Source organism: Aquarana catesbeiana, linkage group LG01 (assembly GCF_042186555.1).
Source record: "Aquarana catesbeiana isolate 2022-GZ linkage group LG01, ASM4218655v1, whole genome shotgun sequence".
NCBI classification, from domain to species: domain Eukaryota; kingdom Metazoa; phylum Chordata; class Amphibia; order Anura; family Ranidae; genus Aquarana; species Aquarana catesbeiana.
In genome coordinates this window covers 45,629,459-45,646,961 of record NC_133324.1, presented here as the reverse complement: position 1 = coordinate 45,646,961, position 17,503 = coordinate 45,629,459, and the positions used below count along the sequence as shown (strand labels likewise).

General features: G+C 45.7%; 1 protein-coding gene across 2 annotated transcripts in view; it reads left to right on the top strand.

Moving 5' to 3' along the window:
- LOC141130859 (phospholipid-transporting ATPase ID-like) overlaps positions 1–14,099 on the top strand; it is a 188,732-nt gene extending 174,633 nt beyond the window's left edge. For both annotated transcript variants that reach the window (XM_073618169.1, XM_073618168.1), the window contains exons 23-28: positions 1,690–1,913; positions 4,567–4,650; positions 7,035–7,280; positions 9,391–9,529; positions 10,245–10,375; positions 13,214–14,099. In XM_073618169.1, the coding sequence (XP_073474270.1) occupies positions 1,690–1,913; positions 4,567–4,650; positions 7,035–7,280; positions 9,391–9,529; positions 10,245–10,375; positions 13,214–13,426 (1,037 nt within the window). In that variant the 3' untranslated portion in view covers positions 13,427–14,099. The remainder of the gene's footprint in view (positions 1–1,689; positions 1,914–4,566; positions 4,651–7,034; positions 7,281–9,390; positions 9,530–10,244; positions 10,376–13,213) is intronic.
- The last annotated feature ends 3,404 nt before the right edge of the window (positions 14,100–17,503 follow it).

Below are 17,503 nucleotides of genomic sequence, written 5' to 3'. Positions count from 1 at the left end.
TTGGTAGAATAAGGAGGGAGGGGAAACCTCCCTACTTCCTGTCTATTGGATGGGCATCAGAAGGAACAGGAAATAGGGGAAAAGTTCCCTACTTCCTGTCTGCTGGATGGGAGTTTTAAGGAAAAGTAAGTGAGGGAAAACCACCCAGATTCCTGTCTTTTGGACAAGCAGTACACGGAACAGGAAGTAAGGGAAAATCTTCCCACTTCCTGTCGATTGAATTGGCATCAGGCAGAACAGGAAGTTCTGTCTATTGGACAGGAACCAGACAGAAGAGGAAGTGAGGGGAAACCTCCCTACTTGCTGTCTATTGGACACATATTTGGTAGAATAAGAAGGGAGGGAAAACCTCCCTACTTCCTGTTTATTGGATGGGCATCAGAAGGTACAGGAAATAGGGGAAAAGTCTGCTGGATGGGAGTTTTAAATCAAAGGAAGTGAGGGAAAACCACCAAGATTCCTGTCTTTTGGACAAGCAGTAGACGGAACAGGAAGTAAGGGAAAATCTTTCCACTTCTTGTCTATTGAATGGGCATCAGGCAGAACAGGAAGTTCTGTCTATAGGACAGGAAGTAGACAGAATGGGAACTGAAATCTCCCCACTTGCTATCTATTTGACATGCATCAGAGGAAAAGGAGTGAGGACAAATCTCCCCTTTTTCTCTGTATTTGATGGATGTCAGGATAAACGTGATCAGAACCCGAGAAGACAGAAGACGAAGTTCTATCTATTGGACAGGAACCAGACAGAAGAGGAAGTGAGGGAAAACCTCCGCATTTCCTGTCTATTCGACAGTCATAGGACAGAACATGAAGTTCTGTCTATTGGACAGGAACCAGACAGAAGAGGAAGTGAGGACAAATCTCCCCATTTTCTCTGTGTTTGATGGGTATCAGGATAAACATGATCAGAACCCGAGATGACAATCTCCCTACTTCCTGTCTGGTGTCAGAAAGAACTGTATTTGAGGTGAAGAAACACTCATTTCTAGGAGAACCAGGAAAATGTTGTATTCCTGTGTGTGTGTCACCATCAGGGAGATTATCCCTCTCGTCCTGTCCAAATCCCAGCTGTCGGACAGACAATAAAAATCTCCTCAGTGGGAACACAATGAGTGTTAAAAACATGCGGAAATCCAGATCTTCTATTGCTGTGTTTAAAAAAAAAAGGAAATGAGCCTTTTATGGAGCTGTCTTTGGTCCGGTCATGTGAGGTCAGTGGTGCCGAGAAGGGCACCATATCGTGATGTGATCCCATTCTCTGTCTCAGCGTGAAGGCGAGCCCAGGGAGGCAGTGGGTGGGTCTATGACACCCTGTGGGGGCGGGCCCATGACGCCCTTGCAGGAAGTGGGTTGAGTGGTGCTGGATGTCATATAGACTGGGAGAAGAGGGGGGCTGAGCAGATGGAAGATGTGGAGTGCAGTGCCATTGGACAGTTGACAAAGCTGACAGAGAGGCGCCTGCCCAATAGAGAAGAGTGCATGCTGCTACTTTTGAATTTTTTGTTGTTGTTTGTTTAAAAATGTTATGGATTTGGGCTATATAACGTTTCTTAACCCAGAAACCAAAAGCATAATATATTGCTGCTTACCAGTCCTTAAATGTGGTGGCTGCGGTAGTTTTCTTTTTTGTATTTTCTGTTCCATATTTACATACAGAGTTGTACATATCTGACCTTTCCTCCACAGCCGCTCACATCGGGGTGGGGATTAGCGGACAGGAGGGTATGCAGGCTGTGCTGTCCAGCGACTTCTCCTTTGCCCAGTTCCGGTACCTGCAGCGCCTCCTCCTGGTACACGGCCGCTGGTCCTACAACCGAATGTGCCAGTTTCTCCGCTACTTCTTCTACAAGAACTTCACCTTCACCCTGGTCCACTTCTGGTACGGATTCTTCTGCGGCTTCTCTGCTCAGGTGAGGAGAACGACTGCTCTCCCAACAGGACGTCCGTATGTCTGAACTCCGTATAAGCAGCTAAATGCACAGGAGAAATATATATATATATATATATATATATATAGACACTATATTACCAAAAGTATTGGGACACCTGCCTTTACACGCACATGAAATTTAATGGCGTCTTAGTCCGTAGGGTTCAATATTGCGTTGGCCCACCCTTTGCAGCTATAACAGCTTAAACTCTTCTGGGAAGGCCGTCCACAAGGTTTATGAATGTGTCTATGGGAATGTTTGACCATTCTTCCAGAAGAGCATTTGTGAGGTCTGGCACTGATGTTGGACGAGAAGGCCAGGCTCCCATTCTGCGCTCTAATTTATCCCAAAGGTGTTCTATCAGGTTGAGGTCAAGCCAATCAAGTTCTCCACCCCAAACTCGCTCATCCATGTCTTTATGGACCTTGCTTTGAGCACTGGTGCGCAGTAGGGTTGCCACCTCATCCCTTTAAGCCCGAACACATATTATTTACACGGGTTCTGTGGCTGATTAAGGTGGTAATTAAGCTCACTTAGTGCCTTACCTGCATTAAATTAGCCTCAGAACCTGCGTAATTCATATGTGTTCCGGCTTAAAGGGATGAGGTGGAAACCCTAGTGTGCAGTCATGTTGGAACAGGAAGGGACCATCCCCAAACTGTTCCCACAAAGTTGGAAGCATGATATGGTCCAAAATGTCTTGGTATGCTGAGGTCTTAAGAGTTCCCTTTATTGGAACTAAGGGGCCAACACATCCCCTGAAAAATAACCCCACACCATAATCCCCCCTCCACCAAATGATTTGGACCAGTGCACAAAGCAAGGTCCATAAAGACATGGATGAGCGAGTTTGGGGTGGATGAACTTGACTGACCTCAACCCGATAGAACACCTTTGGGATGGTTTAGAGTGGAGACTGTGAGCCAGGCCTTTTCGTCCAACATCAGTGCCTGACCTCACAAATGCCCTTCTGGAAGAATGGTCAAACATTCCCATAGACACACTCCTAAACCTTGTGGACAACCTTCCCAGAAGAGTTGAAGCTGTTATAGCTGCAAAGGGTGGACCAACTCAATATTGAACCCTACGGACTAAGACTGGGATACCATTAAAGTTCATGTGCGTGTAAAGGCAGGTGTACCAATACTTTTGGCAATATAGTGTGTTGTGTGTGTGTGTGTGTGTGTGTGTATGTATATATATATATCTTGTGGTCCAGGCACCCCTTCCGGACTGCACATTGCCATACTGGATGTTAATTTGCTGCAATGGAGGGCAGAGGAGACATTGGGGGTTTAATAAAAGAAGACCTGTCACCTGCCCAATGCTATTACATAGGGGGCTTGTTAGTTAAATTTAAATTTTTTTTACAAAAGTGTAAAAAAAATAATTTTTAACTACTTAAGGACCGGGCCTATTTTTCATACTTGGTGTTTACAAGTTAAAATAATTTTTTTTGCTAGAAAATTACTTAGAACCCCCATACTTTATATATATTTTTTAGAGAATAAAATGGCGGTCCTTGCAATACTTTATGTCACATCGTATTTGCGCAGTGGTCTTACAAGCGCAATTTGTTTGGGAAAAAAATACACTTTTTTCAAATTAAAAAATAAGACAACAGTAAAATTAGCACAATTTTTTTTTATAATGTGAAAGATAATGTTACGCCGAGTAAATTGATACCCAACATGTCACGCTTCAAAATTGCGTGGAATGGCGACAAACTTTGACTCTTAAAAATCTCCATTTTGCGACGTTTTAACATTTTTACAGGTTACCAGTTTAGAGTTACAGAGGAGGTCTAGGGCTAGAATTATTGCTCTCGCTCTAACGATCGCGGAGATACCTCACATGTGTGGTCTGAACACCGTTTTCATATAAGGAGCACGACTTATGTATGCATTGGCTTCATGCACGCAAGCTCGGTGGGACAGGGCGTTTTTACTTTTTTTTTTTTCATTTATTTTACTTTTTATTTTTACACTGTCCTTTAAAAAAAAAAAAAATTTGGGATCACTTTTATTCCTATTACAAGGAATCGTAAACATCCCTTGTAATAGAAAAAAAGCATGACAGGACCTCTTTAATATGAGATCTGGGGTCAAAAAGACCTCAGATCTCACATTTTACATTTAAATGCAATAAAATAATAATAATAATAATAAAAAAAAAATGTTTTTTTTTTTTTTTTAAATAAAAATTCCCCTTCTAAAGCGGTGTTCCGCTTAAAAAAAAATTAAAAGTCAGCAGCTACAAATACTGCAGCTGCTGACTTTTAATAATCGGACACGAAGCCCCGCTCGTCTCCCCCTCCGCTCGGCGGCGCCTGCATTGTAACTGTGGGTGCCCGACAGATATCTGCCATAACCCCGGTATTCTGCATCAAAGTACCGACGTAAAACGACGACGAGTGGTCCGCAAGTGGTTAATTAAAAAAAAAAAAAATGAAAATAATGATGATGGAGAAGATGGAGATTATAATCCCCTGACTTCAGAGACAAGTCAGCAAAACATGTCAGTTTCCCTTTAAAACTACGCCGATATCAGCGTTATTCTTGCTATGATCTTGTGCTGCCCTCTAGTGTTGATTTTGTATCACTGACATTCTGCACATCCTGTGTCTTCACAGACGGTTTATGACGAGTGGTTCATCACACTGTATAATCTGATGTACACCTCTCTGCCTGTGCTGGGCATGAGCCTCTTCGATCAGGTATGGTCTATAAAAATAAACGTACTGTGTAACTGATAAAGAGGAAAAAAATGTTATTATATGTGTTACTAATGGTTACTAGTGATTAATATGCTAATGTTAGATTATTTATACAGTCAGGTCCATAAATATTGGGACATCGACACAATTCTAATCTTTTTTTCAGCCTAATGATGGCTTGCTTCACTGATAGTGACAGCTCTTTGGATCTCATACTGAGAGTTGACAGCAACAGATTTCAAATGCAAATAGCACACTTGAAATTAACTCTGGACCTTTTATCTGCTCCTTGTAAATGGGATAATGAGGGAATAACACACACCTGGCCATGGAGCAGCTGAGCAGCCAATTGTACCATTACTTTTGGTCCCTTAAAAAGTGGGAGGCACATATACAAACTGTTGTATTTCCTGTACGGTTCACCTGATTTGGATGTAAATACCCTCAAATTAAAGCTGGAAGTCTGCAGTTAAAGCTCATCTTGTTCATTTCATTTCAAATCCATTGTGGTGGTGTATAGAGCCAAAAAAGATTAGAATTGTGTTGATGTCCCAATATTTATGGACCTGACTGTATAATAACAAGTTCTCCTGCTACAATGACTTTGCAGAAAAATGTTGTTGTTCCCTGAATCCTTGTAATGTCTTGTTGTGCAAAGTGGGGCGACAGTCTCAGCATTCCACAGTGAGATATTTAAAAGTCTGGGTTGTGGAAAAGCAAATAAGGGGTTCAAAAACAACAGGAATTGATGTCTCTTGTTATTGTTGATGCGCTGCTTGTGCAACTTTTTACATAAACAAGTTACTATGTGCAATGTTTATGTTTGGGAGGTCCTACATGGCAAGTGTCCAAGTTTGGACCAAATCAATAACATTCCAAACATGTTGCCTATATAGCAGCCCATATGATGGTATACATACACAGGGCTGGTGCTACCTCTAGGCAAACTAGGCAGCCACCTAGGGCGTACTGCTGCTAGGGCACCCGGCCACTGGTGTTCCTACTCTTTTCTCTCTGCAGCAAGCAACTAAGTCTCAGCATCAGCAGGCAGCCGCCGCTCCGTTTGCACATAGTGTCAGAGGCACAGCCAACTCCCGAATAAATGGAAGCACGCAAACATTCATTGATGGGCACTGGTAGACTGCATTGATGGGCGCTGGTGAGGCTGCATTGATGGGCGCTGGTGAGGCTGCATTGATTGGCGCTGGTGAGGCTGCATTGATTGGCGCTGGTGAGGCTGCTTTTGATGGGTGCTGGTGAGGCTGCTTTTGATGGGCGCTGGTGAGGCTGCTTTTGATAAGCGCTGGTGAGGCTGCTTTTGATAAGCGCTGGTGAGGCTGCTTTTGATAAGCGCTGGTGAAGCTGCTTTTGATGGGCGCTGGTGAGGCTGCATTGATGGGCGCTGGTGAGGCTGCATTTGATGGGCACTGGTGAAGCTGCTTTTTATGGGCGCTGGTGAGGCTGCATTGATGGGCGCTGCTGAGGCTGCATTTGATGGGTGCTGGTGAGGCTGCTTTTGATGGCCGCTGGTGAAGCTGCTTTTGATGGGCGCTGGTGAGGCTGCTTTTGATGGGTGCTGGTGAAGCTGCTTTTGATGGGTGCTGGTGAGGCTGCATTTGATGGGTGCTGGTGAGGCTGCATTTGATGGGTGCTGGTGAAGCTGCTTTTGATGGGCACTTGTGAAGCTGCTTTTGATGGGCGCTGGTGAGGCTGCTTTTGATGGGTGCTGGTAAAGCTGCTTTTGATGGGCACTTGTGAAGCTGCTTTTGATGGGCGCTGGTGAGGCTGCTTTTGATGGGTGCTTGAGAAGCTGCTTTTGATGGGCGCTGGTAAAGCTGCTTTTGATGGGCACTGGTGAAGCTGCTATTGATGGAGCACTGGTGAGGCTGCATTTGATGGGCGCTGGTGAGGCTGCTTTTGATGGGCGCTGGTGAGGCTGCTTTTGATGGGCGCTGGTGAAGTGGCTTTTGATGGGCGCTGGTGAAGTGGCTTTTGATGGGCGTTGGTGAGCCTGCATTTGATGGGTGCTGGTGGGCTGCATTTGATGGGCGCTAGTGGGCTGCCTTTGATGGGCGCTGGTGGGCTGCCTTTGATGGGCACTTCATTAAAAAGGTGGGGTATACATGGGCAAGGCAAAGGGGGTGTAGTCAGGGGTGGAGCAGGGGGGGGGGGGGGCGGCAAAATGAGGTTTCGCCTAGGGTGTCAAAAATCCTTGCACCAGCCCTGTACATACAGTACATTTAATTAATGTGAAACATTGTAACAAGGTTTATATCTTCTTATTGTTTCCCATCTTTTAACGAATTAACCAGTCGGAGCATAGGAATCGAAAAATGTCAATATGTTATTGGGAGGGGCTCTGTAGTAATCTGTGTCTTTTACAGGATGTGGATGACCGTTGGAGCATGGAGTACCCACAGCTGTATGAACCTGGACAGAAAAACCACTACTTCAACATCAAGGAGTTTGTGAAGTGTGTGATACATGGGGTGTACAGCTCCCTCGTCCTGTTCTTCATTCCTTATGGGGCGCTGTATGACACAGTGAGGGACGACGGGAAGGCCCTGTCTGACTACCAGTCCTTCGCCTTGATGGCTCAGACGTGTCTTGTGCTTGTGGTGTCAGCCCAGGTAAATGATTCCAACAATGTACCCTAAATGGCCTGACACCGCAAGTGTGCAACTGGCTAGACTGCTGTGGAACTGCACAAAATCACATTTTCTGCCAGGGCAAGAGGGGATTTGTAGGTCTACAGGAGTAACATCTCATCATAATTTGATATGACGTCACCCAGCGGGGTAACTGTAGCCATATGAAAGAATTTTTAGCGGGAGGAGGGCATCATAAGAGGTCCTCTAATATTTGGACAAAGTTGTCCGGTACCACATCTTACCAAAAAGTTGCACAAAAAAAACCTTATAAACTAACAAAGGACTTTAAAGGTACCAAAAGGTACCTTTAAAGTCCTTTGTTAGTTTATAGGGTTTTTTGTGTAACTATAGCCATAGCAGCCCACATGGCTGCTATGGGGCCGAAAGGGTGGAAACGAAGCCCCGCTAGGGAGGTTTTCTGTTGTCTCCAATGAAGAAGAGCTGATGCTCGATGCATAGGATCATGCTGTTGCTAGTCACATATCTCATTTGCATATCCCATATTTGGAAGTAGATTTGAAGTCCTTCAGAGTTTCTGGTCATCCTAGGCATCTGATCTTCTTGTCGTCCTTGGAATCTGGTCCTCTGATCATCCTAGGCATCTAGTCTTCTGGTTATCCTTAGAATCTAGTTTTCTGATCATCCTCTGCATCTAGTCTTCTGGTTATCCTTAGAATCTGGACTTCTGATCATTCTCGGCATCTGGTCTTCTGGTTACCCTAAGCATCCGGTCTTCTAGTTAGCCTTAGAATCTGGTCTTCTGGTCATCCTAGGCTTCTGGTCTTCTGCACATCTTAGGTATCCCATCTGGTCTTCCTATACATCTGGTTTTCTGGTTATACTAGGCATTTGGTCTTCATTTCATCCTAGTGATCTGGTCTTCTGGTCATCCTAGGCATCTCTTCTTCTGGTCATTCTAGGCATCTGTTCTTCTGATTATCCTAGGTATCTTATTTTCTGGTTATCCTAGGCATCTTGTCTTCTGCACAGCTTAGACATCTGGCCTTCTGTATATCCTAGTCATCTGGTCTTCAGGTCATCCTACACATCTGGTCTTCTGGTCTTTGGTCATCCTAGGCTTCTGGTCATCCTAGGCATCTGGTTATCCTAGGCATCTGGTCTTCTGGTTATACTAGGCACATGGTTTTCTGGTTTTCCTAGGCACCTGGTCTTCTGGTCATACTAGGCATCTGGTCATGCTAGTCATCTGGTCTTCTGGTCATAGTAAGCATCTGGTCTTCTGGTAATGCTAATCATCTGGTCTTCTGGTCATCCTAGGCATCTAGACTTCTGGTTATCCATGGCATCAGGTCTTCTGCACATCTTGGGTATAGCATCTGATCTTCTGGTCATCCTAGGCATTTGGTATTCTGGTCATCCTAGGCATCTAGTCTTCTGGTTATACTAGGCATTTGGTCTTATTTTCATCCTAGTGATCTGGTCTTCTAGTTATCTTAGGCATTTCTTCTTATGGTCATTCTGGGCATGTGGTTTTCTGGTTATTCTTGGCATCTGGTCTTCTGGTTATAGTAGGCATCTGGTCTTTTGGTCATGCTAGTCATCTGGTCTTCTGGTAATACTAGGCATCTGGTTTTCTGGTTATCCTAGGCATCTGGTCTTTTGGTTATAGTAGGCATCTGGTCTTTTGGTCATGCTGGTTTACTGGTCATACTAGGCATCTGGTCTTCTGGTTATGCTACTCATCTAGTCTTCTGGTCATACTAGGAACCTGGTTTTCTGGTTATCCTAGGCATCTGGTCTTCTGGTTATAGTAGGCTTCTGGTCTTCTGGTAATGCTAGTCCATCTTGTCTTCTTGTCATCCTAGGCACCTTGTCTTCTGGTCATGCTAGGCATCTAGTCTACTGGTCATCCTAGGCATCTAGTCTACTGGTCATCCTAGGCATCTGGTATTCTAGTCAACCTAGGCAGCACTGATTTAGAAATACTTTATGTTACAGTCATTTACACTATTGTCATTGCCAGGTGTCACAGAGAGAAGTTGCTGGGGAGCCCAATCAAAATTTTACTATAGGGCCCCACAAATTGTAGTTTTGCCCTGGCATAACCATCTCAATTTTGTTTCCGTAGATTGGCCTTGATACAGCATACTGGACAGCAGTCAACCAGTTCTTTATCTGGGGCAGCATAGCTGTCTACTTTGCTATTAGTTTTACCATGTACAGCGATGGAATGTATCTGATCTTCACGGCTTCGTTCCCGTTTATGGGTAAGTGATGATATTTCTGCAGGACAGTAAATGTTGTTGCTTGAACTTTACATAAACCTGTCAGAAGACATTGACTTTCTTTGGAGATGCTAGCTACCTGCCCATTAGGCTCACCCAATGGGTTCAATAAGTTGAGTTACTGACTCAGAACAAGGATGCAGATTGGGAAAGTCCTTTTTTGGATACTTCTTTTAACACAGTTATTCAAGGTACTGAAGCAATGGCAGTCTCCATGCTTCTTTCATAACATGCCACCTTTAACCCCCTCCCACCTGCCCCGGTGTCCCGTTTTCTGGGCTATCGTGCGGGTGGATGGGAAGGTCTACCCAATCTGTGAGCACTGTGATTGGCTGTCAGAGTGGTCACATGATTGGGGCCAGTCCAGCTGGCTTCATATCATTAGTACATGCCAAGTGCTATCTTTAACAGCTTGGTCTATGTACTAGGAGCAGCTGTGACTGAACAGTGAGAGGAGAAGGAGACTAATGAGCTCCTCTCTCTGTCACTCTGCTCTCTCCTCCTTTAAGCATTTTCTATATTACCACCCAGTTGGCTCCTTGTGCTGCTTCTCCCTCTCCCAATCTGAGCTCTGCTGTACATGGATTGTAACAGGCTGATGCCAAGGCAAACTCTGAATTCTTTATGTAGATGACATACATTTAGACTGAAGTTATTGTATATAAGTTGAAAGTTGATGTATTTGTGTTTCTTACAGGAACTGCGCGGAATTCTTTGAACCAGCCCAGCATTTGGCTCACCATTTTCCTGACCATCGTCCTGTGTGTCCTGCCCGTGGCGGCCTACAGGTTCCTGAGGTCGATGCTAAAACCCACCTTCAGCGACAGGGTGAGACCATGTCTGTAATCTACAGATAATGCCAATGTAAAGGGTAACTCTACCCAGATGTTTTGGCTAGAGAAGTGGAAGGGCAGAGATCTAAATCTTGTGATATCCCTTCAAAATCACATATTTCTGGGCCGCCCCCTCCCTACCTTTCACTTTTAGTCTGCTGCACTGTGACCAGGGTTGGCCCAAGACATTGTGCTGCTTGGGTCCAAGAATGAAATGCTGCCCCCCACCTAAAAAAAAAAATCACGCCCACCAAAAGGCCCCCACATCTATTATTTTATATCATGATAATTAAAACTAAAATTAAATTTATCAGGAAGTCAGATTTACATGCAACAGCACTTTGTATGCAAAATTATATGACATACCATTATGTTCAATTCCAAGGGGTGGGCTAGGGCAGTATAGGGGTGGGCTAGAGCAGTATATAGACAGGCTAGGCTAGCATAGAGGTAGGTTAGGGTAGTATAGGGGCAGGCTAGGCTAGTATAGGGGCAGGTTAGGGTAGTATATAGACAGGCTAGGTTAGTATAGAGGTAGGTTAGGGTAGTATATAGACAGGCTAGGTTAGTATAGAGGCAGGTTAGGGTAGTATAGTGGCAGGCTAGGGTAGTATATAGACAGGCTAGGTTAGTATAGAGGTAGGTTAGGTAGTATAGGGGTGGGCTAGGGTAGTATATAGACAGGCTAGGTTAGTATAGAGGTTGGTTAGGGTAGTATAGCGGCAGGCTAGGGTAGTATATAGACAGGCTAGGCTAGTATAGAGGTTGGTTAGGGTAGTATAGCGGCAGGCTAGGGTAGTATATAGACAGGCTAGGCTAGTATAGGGTTCTGATACAAAAAGACGCCACTTGGTCACATCTATAGCTGGCTATCGCAGTAAGAAGCATTGAAGGGCTATCAACAAGTACAAACAGGGCCAAGGATAACTCCATGGAAAAAAACAAGCTTAACTTACCACCAGCCCGCAGACAACCAAATAACCTGTCTAACAGTATGTGTTAAAAGCAGGTGTTTGGTCTGCACACATTTGCAAATGCATGCGTAAGCCATGTCAAGAGCCTCGTCAAGGCACCCCGGTATCTGTGGTCCAAACACTAACTTATGAGTATCCCCACAATGGAGGCACATGCATTCTGATGGATAGGTGAGAGCAGGTGGACTGAAGGGGAGCCACCCCTTCTTAAAGGTACAGGGGCACACTGAACACCCAGCATGTAGCACAATGGCATCAAAGGAGTCAGTGTGTTGCCTGACCAAAAAAATGCGACGGTGATACAAAAAGCCGCCACTTGCTCACATCTATAGCTGGCTATTGCAGTAAGAAGCATTGGAGGGCTAACAACAAGTACAAATAGGGCCATGGGTAAATCCATGGAAAAAACCAAGCAGCCATAGGTCCCCCGAACTTCAAACTCAGAAGTTAAGGGTTCCTAGATGCCCCCTAGCATACTACCTAGGGTAGTATATAGACAGACTAGGCAGTATAGGGGCAGGCAGAGCGGCCTGGGGGGGCAGTTGTCATCATGACACACAAAACTGCTGGAAAAAAATCTTGGTCATCAATTTGCTGGGTAAATAGAAGAGAAGGAGAGGCGGCTGTGGTTCAATTTGCTGCCCCTCTCAAAGTGCTGCCTGGGTCCAATGGACCCACTGGGACCCATGGTAGGGCTGGCCCTGACTGTGACCTCAATATCGGGGTGCCCTGAATATCAGTGTGAAGGTATGAGGCACAGTGTGTAACAAAGATATGAAGTATGATTTGCAGTACAGAGGGATGGGGAACTGCATGTAATATAAAGTGACACTTTGTGTGGGACAATGTGACAATTGATTTACATTTTAATGAGTGAAATAAGTATTTGATCCCCTATCAATCAACAAAGATTTCTGGCTCCCATGTGTCTTCTATACAAATAATGAGCTGAGGTTGGGAGCACTCTCTTAAAAGGAGTGCTCCTAATCCCAGCTTGTTAACTGTATAAAAGACACCTGTCCACAGAAGCAATCAGATTCCAATCTATCCACCATGGCCAAAATAAAAAGAGCTGAGCTGTCCAAGGATGTCAGGGACAAGACTGTAGACCTACACAAGGCTGGAATGGGCTACAAGACCATCGACAAGCAGCTTGGTGAGAAGGTGACAACAGTTGATGTGATTATTGTCAAATGGAAGAAACACAAAATAACTGTCAGTCTCACTCGGTCTGGGGCTCCATGCAAGATCTCACCTCGTGGCGTTTCAGCCTAGGTTCACACTGACAGTGGGAATGAAATGGTGAGTGTTCAGCTGAACTCGCACTGTTTCATTCCGGCATGTCAGTCCCAACTTCGGGGGCGATTTCATAGACCTCTGCGCGGGTTTCTGCACAGGTGTCCTTTGAAATCGCATCCTGAAGTCGCCAAAAGTAGTACAGAAACAAATGCGGCTTTGCACCAATTCGGAAAGTGCTATTGCCGGCAATAGCCGCCGATTTGGCATGTGATTTGACATGTCCCCACAGATGGCAGAAGAAACCAGGATCTAGAACCCTTTCCTACCCTATCAGGGGCGTAGATAAGGGGGGGGGGGGGTCAGGGGTGTTCAAACCCCCCCAGAGCATCCTGACAAAATGCCCAGACAGTGTCCCTGCTGTTTAGCCTCAGCATCAGCACAGTAGAAGCAATCAGAGTTTCGGAGTGCAGCAGCCAGCCCCCTTCTATTGTCCCCTATCCCCCCTATGCAAAATGTGATCACTGTAACATTGAAATAACAATATACTGTAAACGTGTACCCAATGGAAATAGACTACAGTTAAAAGAACTTAAGTAATGAGCGCTGTGTGTGTTTTGTAGGTCCAGAAAAAAATCAGAGAAGCCAAGAAGCGCCCGGCCCCTCCCCCTCGCCGCGCACGGATCCGTCGCACCAGTTCCCGCCGTTCCGGCTACGCCTTCTCCCACCAACAGGGATACGGAGACCTCATTACCTCCGGCAGGAACATTCGTCCCAGGATGCACTTCCATCAGACAGGAAAGTTCTCCCCAAACGAGAGGAACCGCAACTACTAGCTTGGAGGAGGAACCGGAGAGCGAGGAGCCGGCCGGGACAGTGAACGCCACGCCGCCCCCTAATGGACAACCAAAACACAGATTATGGACGGTTTCTAAACTTCTGCCATGTCTGAGAATCCTGGTGCTGGAAGGATTTGGACGCACAGCCATGTTTTACTCACGGCGGCCCCTCGTGGCTGCCATCTTGGACGCAGAACTGTTATTTTATTTTTGGACATTCGATTTTTGTAACTTAAAAGAAACACTACATCGCCAAAGAAAAATGGAGGTATATTTTTGTAGGTTTTGGTTATTTTAAAAAAGTCTGCTATTGCACTCGGATACCGCGGCGGCCTTTTGGAAAACTGCGTTTTCCCTTTTAAATTTAAGATGTTCCTATGGAAGCCGGGAAAACTCAGATTCAAAATGGGCGCCTCTTTATTCAATTTTGTACGCCTCTGTTTTTTTTGTATTTTACAGCAGTTGTGTTAATGTGTCAGTCACAAAAGGCCGTACCGGGGTTTGGCCCCTCAACTTGACCTCATGACCGGTTGACCTTTCTCTTATTCAGAACTGGTGCAATGCGTGGCATCAGACGGCCACTAGAAGGCGCACTTAACACACATCTACACTATATTACCAAAAGTATTGGGACGCCTGCCTTTACACACACACATGAACTTTAATGACATCCCAGTCTTAGTCCGTAGGGTTCAATATTGAGTTGGCCCGCCCTTTTACAGCTATAACCGCTTCAACTCTTCTGGGAAGGCTGTCCACAAGGTTTAGGAGTGTGTCTATGGGAATGTTTGACCATTCTTCCAGAAGCACATTTGTGAGGTCAGGCACTGATGTTGGACAAGAAGGCCTGGCTCGTAGTCTGCACTCTAATTCATCCCAAAGTTGTTCTATCAGGTTGAGGTCAGTCAAGTTCCTCCACCCCAAACTCGCTCAACTATGTGTTTATGGACCTTGGTCCAAATCATTTGGTGGAGGGGGGGGTATGGGGTTGTTTTTCAGGTGTTGGGCTTGGCCCCTTAGTTCCAGTGAAGGGAACTCTTAAGGCGTCAGAATACCAAGACATTTTGGATAATTTCATGCTCCCAACTTTGTGGGAACAGTTTGGGGATGACCTCTTCCCGTTCCAACATGACTGCACACCAGGGCACAAAGCAAGGTCCATAAAGACATGGATGAGAGAGTTTGGAGTGGAGGAACATGACTGACCTCAACCTGATAGAACACTTTTGGGAGTGCAGACTGTGAGCCAGGCCTTCTCATTCAACATCAGTGCCTGACCTCACAAATGCACTTCTGGAAGAATGGTCAAACATTCCCATAGACACACTCCTAAACCTTGTGGACAACCTTCCCAGAAGAGTTGAAGCTGTTATAGCTGCAAAGGGTGGACCAACTCAATACTGAACCCTACGGACTAAGACTGGGATGCCATTAAAGTTCATGTGTGTGTAAAGGCAGGCGTCCCAATACTTTTGGTAATATATGTGATTAGGGAAATAAGGTTAACTCTACTGAAATTCCATCGCTGCCTGCGCTTTTTTTTTTTTTTTTGTAGGTTGACAATCGATGAGGTGTATATATTTTGCAATGTGATATTGGCCCAATCTGGTGCTGCCTTCCATCTGAGTGAGGTTGTCTCTTGTGTATGGCCTTACCTTACTGTTATTTTGGATGCTGTACATAAACCAAAACCACAGGAAAAGAGAACCTGTCATGGCTGTTCTCAGAATATTTTGTTAAGTTTAATATTAATTAATGTGAATGTGCATGCCTAATTATTAAACAAATGTTATATTTGAAAAAAAAAAAAAATTATATTTGCCCCCCCCCCTCCATTTTATGTGACTTCAGTAGGGTGTCAGGTTGTCAGAGATCGCTTGTAGTCTGCCAGTTGCGGCCTTGTCAAGTGATTGACCCGTTTCCCAGCTCCTGAGTGCGCACAACTGATTCAGATAGCAATACCCCATAGCTGTCCATGTGTCTCTGTTACTGGCTGTCTTTGCACAGTTGTACCGGCTCCTCTCCTCCTTTACTGACATGGCTCCCTCTGACTTCACTGCACACTGTGAGCTTCTCACAATGTGCAATAGAAGCTGCAGCAAGTCAGGTAGAGCCCTCATTTCTTAACTGAAGGACGTCCAGCATCATCTAGATCAGGGGTCTCCAAACTGTCTAAACAAGGGGCCAGTTTACTGTCCTTCAGACTTTAGGGGGGCCTGTCTGTGGGCATTGGGAGTAGAAAAGGCCCCGATGTCAGTGGGGAAAAAAAACAAAGCCTTGTCTTTGGTGGCATTAGGAGGAATTGCGCCCTATTGGTGTATTTGGGCCCAATTGTAGGTGTAATTGAGAGGAATTGTGCCCCATCATTGGAAGAAATAGTGCCCCATCATTGGTGTCAGTGGGAGGAATAGTGCCCCATCATTGGTGTCAGTGGGAGGAATAGTGCCCCATCATTGGTGTCAGTGGGAGGAGTAGTGCTCCATTATTGGTGTCAGTGGGAGGAATAGTGCCCCATCATTGGTGTCAGTGGGAGGAGTAGTGCCCCATCATTGGTGTCAGTGGGAGGAATTGTGCCCCATCATTGGTGTCAGTGGGAGGAGTAGTGCTCCATCATTGGTGTCAGTGGGAGGAGTAGTGCTCCATCATTGGTGTCAGTGGGAGGAGTAGTGCTCCATCATTGGTGTCAGTGGGAGGAGTAGTGCTCCATCATTGGTGTCATTGGAAGGAATTGAGACCCAGCATTAATGTCAGTGGGAAGAATTGTGCCCCATCGTTGGTGTCAGTGGGAAGAATTGTGCCCCTCCATTGGGGGAGGAGGAATTATGCCCCATCATTGGTGACAGTGGGAGGAATTGTGCCCCTTCATTGGGGGAGGAGGAATTTATGCCCCATTGTTGGTTTCAGTGGATGAAATAGTGCCCCAAGGACCAGATAAAAGCAAGCAAAGGGCCACAGTTTGGAGACCACTGATCTAGCCCATAGGTGCTCAACCTGTGGCCCTCCAGCTGTTGCAGAACTACAAGTTCACACTTTTTATTTGTTGGGTTTCAGTTCTGTCCATCATGGAGGCTCAGCATCAGGAACACCCACCTATCAAGGCATTCATATTTGCATAACTCCGCCCACTGCTTGCATCAGGAGTGGGGGCTCTTGAAAGGAGTACTGAGGCACAGGGGGCTGGGATGTTTTTGGGAAGCTATGTACAGCACTATTCTGGCCCCTCCCACCAGCCATGATTTGCATGCATGGTATAGAGAAGCACAGAGATCCAGTGATGATATCACTGAGACTAAAATAAGCCTGGACCAGAACTCAGCTCAGCCTGCCAACAAGGCAAAAACTCAGTCATCCAGCTGATCCCTCCCACCAGCCTGCCTTCATTGCATAGAGAAGCACAGAGACCTAGTGAAATAATGAAAACCCCCTGATCTAAAGCAACCGCGCCGCTATTGTGTCATAGAACATCCATCATTCCATGCCGTTACGAGCTGTACCATGTTCGCACAATGACGCTGGTCCTAAAACCCAGAATTACTTTCCTGACAATTACATTCCTCCTGCGTGTACAGGCCCTATGACGTATCCGTTATAAAAGGGAAGAAAATGGTCTGTTTTGGAGATGTTCACATTTGCAGCAGCCAGTGATGTCGTGCACAGTGTGCTCTGCGTTGGGAGCACAGGAGTGACGTGTATGCGTCACAGACGTGACATCATCGCATCACGGGCCTGATGTCATAGTGTCACTGGAGGGACGTCATCATGTCATGGGCGTGACATCATCGCGTCAGGGGCGTGACATCATCGCATCACAGGAGGGACGTCATCGCGTCATGGGAGTGACGTCATCGTGTTACGAGAGTGATGTCATTGCGTCACAGGAGGGACGTCATCACGTCATGGGAGTGACATCATCACGTCACGCTCACAGAATTATAGCAAAGGGAACTTATAGTATTTGCACAAATTAAAGTAAAATCCAACACATATACACAATCCATAGGGGAGGGCACCATAAGGGGCCGGTACCTACTTCCCTGTCTCACTCCAGAGACCCCGGGGCTACCTATCCACATT